The following is an 8931-nucleotide window of genomic DNA, read 5'->3' as shown; positions in this document are numbered from 1 at the left end:
CCACCAATACCAGATTCACACTGTTCAAGCTAATTTGAATGGGCTAATCTTTTCCCACTGTATGACTCATAAGCTGATGAGTTACAATTAGCAAACTAGAGCTGTACCACTTGAGAAGGGTCCAGCTGATTTAACTCCCTAAATTACTACAAATATAGATTTGGTTGTAACATTAACAATATGTCTGTGCTTTCTAATGTTCATATGCTTTGGTTTATACATTAATAAGCCAAAACATTTTGACCACTCGCAGATGAAGCGAATACTGTTGGTTATCTTGTAACAACGGCACATGTCAAAGTTAGTCAGTTCTCGTAGTCGACATGTTGGATGTGGGAGAAATGGCAAGGTGTGAAAACCTGAGCATAAGGCCAGACGACTGGATTGGAGCATCTCCAAAATGGCAAGGAGTTTTGGGCTCTCCCGGTCAGCAGTGGTGAGTACCGACCGTGGTCTGAGGAGGGACAAACCACAAACTGGTGATGGGGTGTTGGGCACCCAAGGCTCAGTGATGTGCAAGGGCAACAAATGCTATCCTGTCTGGTTCAAACTGATAGAAAGGCACACAGTGCATCACACCCTGCTTTTGTCACAGAATGGTCAAAGTGCCTGCTCTGATGAGTCCAGTTCACTTTTGCACCACGTGAAAGGCTGGGTACATGTGCAATGTTTGGGGAAGTGATGGCACCAGGGGAAGAAGACAAGCTGGTGGAGGGAGTGTGATGCTCTGGGGAATGCTCTGCTTCTCTTGTATAAAGCAATTTGACACGTGCCCTCTACCTAAACATCCTTAAGGACCAGGTACACCCTCTCATGGTGATGGTATTCCCCAATGGCAGTGGCCTCTTTAAACAGAATAATGCACCCTGCCACACTGCTCACATTGTTTGAGGAACACGATGAAGAGTTCTAGGTGTTGTCCTGGCCTCCAAATTCCTCGGATCTTAATCCATTCGAGCATCTCTGTAGAACATAAAGGAACTGCTGCTAACATCTAGATACCCCAGGGCACCTTCAGAGGCCTTATAGAATCCATGCCTCCATGGGTCGGAGCTGTTTTGGCAGACCAACAGCATATTAGGCATGTGGTCATAATGTTTTGGCGGTGTACAGGTTAGCCCACAGTAACCGGCCCAAAACATTACCTGCCCATCATGAAATCTCACAATTAACCACTCTGGCATTGTGTTTGCAAACCTTCTGCTTTACGTCCACACTCTGTGTCCTGTCAGCTCCAAAGCCATGAGTCAAAACAACACAGACATGTTACTGTCCAGATTTTTCACTATAAACTGTTCCAGTACTTGGAATGTGGTACATAATCTCATCCACATGGATACAGCACCGTCAATCCTTATTGTACTCGTATTATTTATCACCCTCCAGAGTTGTTGACATTTGTTTTCAATGGAAGATGAAAACTGTGAATGTACTAACGCAGGAAGCAATCAACACATGCAAGCATTTACCCAGACTCTTTTCAAATCAATACCATACATTATGCTTATGCACTCCATGCACTCATATTCATTGCATGTGCAGCATGGACAGTAATCAGTCCAAAAGTGCTGAATCAGGGGTAGCCATTAGTGGTGGTAAACTACCAACAATACTAACAATCAAAAAGAGCTAGTGGACACCAGTTGCCATGATCTTATTGTACAGTTGTCCTTGTCTTTGCTGGCTTATCATATACTATTATTTTATTATATTTTAGGTAAGATCTATCAGCAGTGTGTTATTATTACAGCACCAGTCACTTACTGCCATGCCTCTTGATACCTGAAGATCTTACTTGAACTTTCTTAGGTGAACAAGTTTGTGGAAAACAGAAAACATAAAAGGGACAAGAATATAGCCCTGAGGCACACCACTGCTAAAAAGAGAAAGAGGATGAGCTAGTGTGCAGCACTTTGGTTAAATGTGACTTGACTATCCTCTGTTCACCTCAACCAGTGCAACTGGAATCAGGTTCACAGATAAAAAGCTTTTGAAAGAAAGACCGAAAAGAAGAACAACCAGGAAACTTGTTTTGCAACCTCGTTAAAGCAATGGTTTTAAAACCCTCAGAATGACATACTAGTAATGTAACAACACAGTGTATATAAACACTGACCAGTCACTTCATTAAAACCACCTTCTTGTATCTACACTCAGGTCCATTTTATCAGCTCCACTTACCATATAGCTGCACTCTGTAGTTCTGCAATTACAGACAGTAGTCAATCTGTTTCTCTGCATACGCAGTTAGCCCTCTTTTACTATGTTCTTCAATGGTCAGGACCCCTACAGGTACGAGTGGATCAGAGTTTTTAAACACCTCAGTGTCACTGCTGGACTGAGAATAGTCCACCAACCAAAAATATCCAGCCAACAGCGTCCTGTGGACAGCGTCCTGTGACCACTGATGAAGGACTAGAGGATGACCAACACAAACTGTGCAGCAACAGATGAGCTTCTGTCATTACATCTACAAGGTGGACTGACAAGATAGAAGTGTCTAATAGAGCGGACAGTGAGTGGACACAGTGTTTAAAAACTCCAGCAGCATTGCTGTGTCTGATCCACTCTTACCAGCACAACACACACTAACACACCACCACCACGTCAGTGTTACTGCAGTGCTGAGAATGATCCACCACTCAAATAATACCTGCTCTGTCTTGGTCCTGTGGGGGTCCTGAGCACTGAAGAACAGGGTAAAAGGGGTCTAACAAAGTATGCAGAGAAACAGATGGACTACAGTCTGTAATTGTAGAACTACAAAGTGCACCTATATAGTAAGTGGAGCTGATAAAATGGACAAACAGTGTAGAAACATAGAGGTGGTTTTAATGAAGAGGCTGGTCGGTGTATATCAGGAATGTAACAACATGGTATATTGTATTGTTCTGCGATGTATCATTTTGTATTGTATTGTATCATTTAAAGGCATCTTAGCTTGTGGCTAGTGCATTAGCTTTGGGCTAACAAATAAACTTTGAGAGATTGAGATTGTTAGTTTGAGACACTATGAGGCATTTTGTTTCAAATATTGTACTTTTATGATGTTGAATGCTCTAATAAATATGGAAATATTGACATATTAATGTAAAGCACATTGCCAGGCACTCCTTAAATTTGCTGTATCAACAAATATATTGAATTGAGACATCACCGTATCAAATCGATTTCTGCATTTTGTGAGTTGTTACATCTCTGCTTATTATAGAGTTGCATTAAATAATAAATACATATATGCATGCAAACTGAAGTAAATGAAGGAGCTTTATGAATCACAATGTGACTTATGTTATGTCTTATAAAGAACATCGCAGTTAATGCATCTGAATAGCGTAGGTACAGGAATGCACAGCCCATGCAAACTCTTTGACGCATTGAAATCAACCTACAGCAGGAAATGAAACAGTCATAATAATCTGCCGTCGTTTGGCAGTATCAACAATTTCAGTTCTCAGTCAAGAAGTCTTGGGGAGAATGATGAGAGAACTGTAGGTGTTTACCTCGTACTCGGCTCTGACAATCTGACTGGAGGAATTCAGTTTGTTCATGCAATTCAAATCAGCGTGTTATTTTAGGTGGTTAGAAATGAGGAAGAGAGAAAGCTCAATGCTTGAAGATCAGATCGGCACTGTCATACCCAAACTGTGTAATTTTTTTTCTATTTTTATTTTCATACATATGTTGAACACAGCAGTTGCCCTTTTCATTGTTCCATGATGAGTGGAATAATACAAATGACCCAAAATTACTCAGAAAAGTCTTGTTATATTCATTAGATTTTTTTGTGACTTCCCCATTTCAAATTTTTTTTAAAAAGTTAGTATTTTGGAGATAAATGTTTTTGGGGGGCAGGGGAGGGGGGCAGTGATGAACTCCATGTCTTTCTATAGAGGAGAATGCTGCTTTGATTTTTATGAAAACAAAACTAAACATTGGTCATCTGTTCTCCATGTCAGTGATGAATTCAGCCACTTGGGTGACATCTGACCCTTTAGCTTCTCAGATGACTCAGCTCATTTCAGCAGTAAAATGAGCAGGACTGTACTGAATGTTTCAGTACACAGTTACTGTTTATTTGCTGAATTGAACATATTGAGGAAAAAAACACAATAAAGCAAACAAATATAGAGATAGATAATTATGTACTAAAATGTGCATATAAATCTCATATTTGTGTTCGCTGGATGTGTTTTCACTTATAAAACCAAAAAAACATAATATGGCTGGGGGTGTTCAAACTTTTGCATATGGCTGTGCCTAATGACCCAAGAAAATCGCTTAAAGTAATCTGAGCGATGAGTGTATTTTTGCTTGTAAAACCCCATGTAACATTAGAATTGCTTAACAAGATTGATTAACCTTGATGATAACTACAAATAACACTAGACTGTCTTGAGGTGAGGTTTAGAAATGGTTGATCGCAAACATTGACCTACATAAAATCACTACTTACTGTATTAATTTTATCCTTATTTATTGTGATATTAGTGAGCAAATAAACAAATCCTGGCTGGATAAAAAAGACTTTTACACAATATTGAATATAATTATGGTTCTAACAAAGCCAAATATAACTTTACAGAAGAAGGCAAAAACATTCTTAACTTTTAATGTAAATCTATTAGCCAGATTTTATTCCAACTGATTTTGGACCACTTTTATTGGTGCATCAAGATCTGTTCTCACAACGCAACTGCTGTGTACAAATGATGCAGAAAATTAGAAAAACAAATGGAGATTGTGTTTGTTTTCTTCATGTGACAGTGATGATATATTGCATTTAAGTGACAGTGACCCTCTGTATTAAAAAAATAACCATTGTATAATGGACTCAACTCTAATGACAATATTGATTTATTGGACATACACTGTGAATTGGTCCTGGTGGAACTGGTGCAGACATTAATAAACAATACAAAACAAATGTAAACAATTAAAACAAATAAATACAAAGACACAGCCAGGAAGGCTGGCAGAGAATGGAAAAGCAGGTAGCAGTGTGTTTTGGAAAGCTTTAGGTTGCATTAGCCCAAAAGAACTAAATGACAGTGTCACAGTTTTAAAAACTTAAAATAAATAAATAAACAAATAAAAACAATACCTTTGTTGTTGGCTTTAATGTTTGCTTCTAGGAAAAAATCATCAACTGGTGTAGAGTCTTGTCATGTGGAGGTTCTTTAAAAGGGTCTTTAAAGGGTACAAAGGGTCTTCAAACCTGTGCATCTCATTCCTACAAACACACACACACACACACACACACACACAAATCATTGAGAGATTCTTTAGGGAACCAAAAGCAGTTCTTCTATGGTTTTCCTCCAAAAATTAGCATGTTATGAATGATTTCTGTGTAGATCTATGCATCAACAGCTGTACTACTGAGGTAACACAGACTTTAGTGTGTGTTCATCACATGCATGGAATACAACAGAATCCAGATTATTATGTGGTCTGTTTGTGTGGTCTGATTTTTTTTCCAAGCTTTTTTTCAGTGCACTGTAAAAATATGGTGTTTTAAGTAAGCAACCGGGCTGCCTTAAAATCTTGAGTTCACTAAACTTAACAGAATGTAAGTCATACATTAAAAATACATGCTTGGAAAAGGAACCAATGATGGGCTGAACCCCAGTGAGAATCGGTATGGCTGTATTGGCCATGCACTATGAACCTGTCTTGGTGGAATTGGTGCAAACATTAATGAATATTACAGAATAAAAACAGTAAACAAACAATACAAATAAATACAGAGACACATCCACAAAGGCTGACAGACTGTGGAAAAGCAGGCAGCAATGTGTGTTGGACAGCTCTGGGCTGCGTTAACCCAAAAGAGCTGAATGACACAGTGTCACAGTATCACACAACAACAACAGCAGCTCTGCTCTGAAAGGTCTGGAACCTGACCAACTTCTCAAATAATAAAGAGTCCGTCATTAGAGAAAGAGAGTAAGACAAGCTGAAAGTCAGTGTAACCCTGAGAGAAGTAGTGTGTGTGTGTGTGTGTGGGGGGGGGCTTTCGTCATCGCCAGCCTGTGGTTCTGCAGCTGGATGAAAGCTGAAGCGAGGAGCTCATGCAGTCGTGCAGAAGAGACAGCTCGGAGTGTAATGTAGCCTCGGCGGGACACGGCGGGGGAAACGGGGGCGCAGAGCCGAGCTACACACGCGCTGAGCGCACGAGGGGATCAGAGCTGACCTGAACACGAGAAGACGAGATCTCATCGAGGCTTCTGAGAGAGTTGAAATCATGAGTCATCGGTTCTCTTTAAAGTTATTTTATTCACTTTGCATTTAAAGCGCGCGCGGTGGCACGAAAGGTATGTGCGGATGGACGGGTTCTGGAAGAGAGCAAAGGACGGAGAGAAGCACATGAAGGCAGCGCTCATCTGCCCCGGTGAGTGGACACGGGGACCAGACCGGGGGTCTGCACGCGCCTGAGAAATAAGTTCTCATGCCTGGAATACATTTATTTTTCGCTAATAGGCAAATGCTGGAAACGGTGAGGTTTACATCGGTTTATCGACTTTTTATGAATATGAATGAATATGGACCGTCTTTGGATTAAAAAACAGCGCGGTTATGCAAGAGCTGATGGCTTCTCATCGCACTGATGCAGGAGTAAAAAAGAAAACACGTTAGGAGGCAAAATTTAGGGGGAGTGGGTAAATAGGAAGTGTGGTATTGGGAACTTGCAAGAAATAGTAGCAGTAAAAGTAATAATAATAATAATAATAATAATAATAATAACAATAATAATAATGATAATAGTGTTATTTATAATTTACTGACACTGCTTACACTGGCATTGACATGAAATTTTCTAATAATGATGGACCAGACTTGCATTTATTTGTATATTAATAATATGTAAGTAATGCCTTCACATACTTGAGTGACCCCTGCAGACTAGACCCCAATTTGGACACATTATAGACACATCTAATTGTCTCCAACCAATGAAATTTTGCCTATGCGAATAATAAACTAAACCCTCAGTTGCTCAGATGGAGGTGACAGTGAGCTCAACATCTCGCTGGCTTTGCTCTCTTTCTTCCTGTGGACTCCTGCCTCGTGAGATGCTGTGATTTCTGGAAGGGGACAAAAACTGGCAGTGATGGATTTGAACTTAACCGTGATTGACAGTGGTTTGTTGGAGAGCGACCAATCGACGCGAGTTCTCACTGGCTGCTTTCTGTCCCTCCTCATTCTGTCCACGCTGCTGGGCAACACGCTGGTGTGTGCGGCAGTCACCAAATTTCGTCACCTCCGCTCCAAAGTCACCAACTTCTTTGTCATCTCGCTGGCCGTGTCAGACCTCCTGGTGGCCATCCTGGTCATGCCTTGGAAGGCTGTGACGGAAATTGCTGGTTTCTGGCCATTTGGATCCTTCTGTGACATCTGGGTGGCTTTTGATATCATGTGCTCCACGGCGTCCATCCTCAACCTTTGCGTTATCAGTGTGGACCGGTACTGGGCCATTTCCAGCCCCTTCCGCTATGAGAGGAAGATGACTCCCAGGGTGGCATTTGTGATGATCAGCGTGGCTTGGACGCTTTCCGTGCTCATTTCCTTCATACCAGTGCAGCTGAACTGGCACAAGGCTCAGCCAACGGGCTTCTCCTTGCCTAACGCCTCTAGAGGAGTGCCTCTCATGGACAACTGCGATTCCAGCCTCAACCGGACCTACGCCATCTCCTCCTCCCTCGTCAGCTTCTACATCCCTGTGGCCATCATGATCGTGACCTACACTCAAATTTACAGAATTGCCCAGAAGCAGATCAGGAGGATCTCGGCGCTGGAGAGGGCCGCCGAGAATGCCAAGATACGTCACAACAGCATGGGCAGCAACTCCAACATGGACTCGGAGAGCTCCTTCAAGCTGTCCTTCAAAAGGGAAACCAAGGTGTTAAAGACCTTGTCAGTTATAATGGGGGTGTTTGTGTGCTGCTGGCTACCCTTCTTCATCCTCAACTGCATGGTGCCGTTTTGTGAGCACAGCCTTCCGTGCATCAGCCCCACCACCTTTGACATCTTCGTCTGGTTCGGGTGGGCAAACTCTTCCCTCAATCCCATCATCTATGCCTTCAACGCAGACTTCCGCAGGGCTTTCGCCATCCTTCTGGGCTGTCCGAGACTTTGTCCAGGCAACAACGTCATAGAAACCCCTAGCCTAAACAAAAACTGAAACATTCCTTTCCTCTGTCAGATCACAGGGGAACCTCACTGTGAGGCTAGCCTGCTCTAAAATGCAGTCCATGTCACAACCCTCAGTGCCAGAACAAGCATCTGGACATGAGGGGGGAAGGGATTTGGGATTAGAACTCTGGAAGAAAGCCCTCCTGCTGCGCCGGGCAGCAGACAGAACAGTTGCACTGTTTCTTTTGAGAGGGATAATCCTTATGACAGGCCATGCCATCCTCCAAAGACTGATGCTTGGATGGCCTCTGTATCCAGCTCCCTGTGGCTATTTCAAGCACGAGCAAATTATACATCTGTAGCGACAACTTCAGTGAATTTGCAAGTGACTTTTGGGAATTTTGTTGCATTTTCTTGGTTTGCTTTCCCAGTAAATGTGTTTCACTTAAGGACCTTGACTATTAGAATGATCATGAGATAAAGAGAATGTGTTTACGCGAGGGAGCTTTAACCATGACAGAAACATCTGCAAAATGAACAGTCTATATATGTGAAGCGGAATCGAAACTGGTGACTTCTGCTGGGCAAAAAAATGCAATACAATGGGACACATTGTCTGTGAAGCTGACTCGTTTCCAGTTTTACCCTGAGGTCTTAGGCCTAAAGGCCAGAGGCCATGCTAAAATTATAAATGTATAGTTAAATTATAAAACTAGAATGGGAAATGTATAGTTAATTTATTTATCATTGAATGATAGACTCCAGTGAGATTCTGTATAATCAGGCTCTGGTAAA

General features: G+C 41.8%; 1 protein-coding gene across 1 annotated transcript; it reads left to right on the top strand.

The window, feature by feature from the left end:
- The first annotated feature begins 6100 nt into the window (after positions 1–6100).
- On the top strand, positions 6101–8294 carry drd1a (dopamine receptor D1a). Its single transcript, XM_036575432.1, has one exon. It carries the CDS (start codon positions 7115–7117, stop codon positions 8183–8185), a length of 1071 nt encoding a protein of 356 aa, XP_036431325.1. The 5' UTR covers positions 6101–7114; the 3' UTR covers positions 8186–8294.
- Positions 8295–8931: the final 637 nt, after the last annotated feature.

Source organism: Colossoma macropomum, unplaced genomic scaffold (assembly GCF_904425465.1).
Source record: "Colossoma macropomum unplaced genomic scaffold, Colossoma_macropomum, whole genome shotgun sequence".
Taxonomy (NCBI): Eukaryota; Metazoa; Chordata; class Actinopteri; order Characiformes; family Serrasalmidae; genus Colossoma; species Colossoma macropomum.
Note: the sequence above shows the minus strand (reverse complement) of the source record. Positions and strands in the feature narration are given on the sequence as shown.

Excerpts from the sequence above, each read along its gene's own strand:
- drd1a (XM_036575432.1), top strand. The coding sequence starts at position 7,115 with ATGGATTTGAACTTAACCGTGATTGACAGTGGTTTGTTGGAGAGCGAC.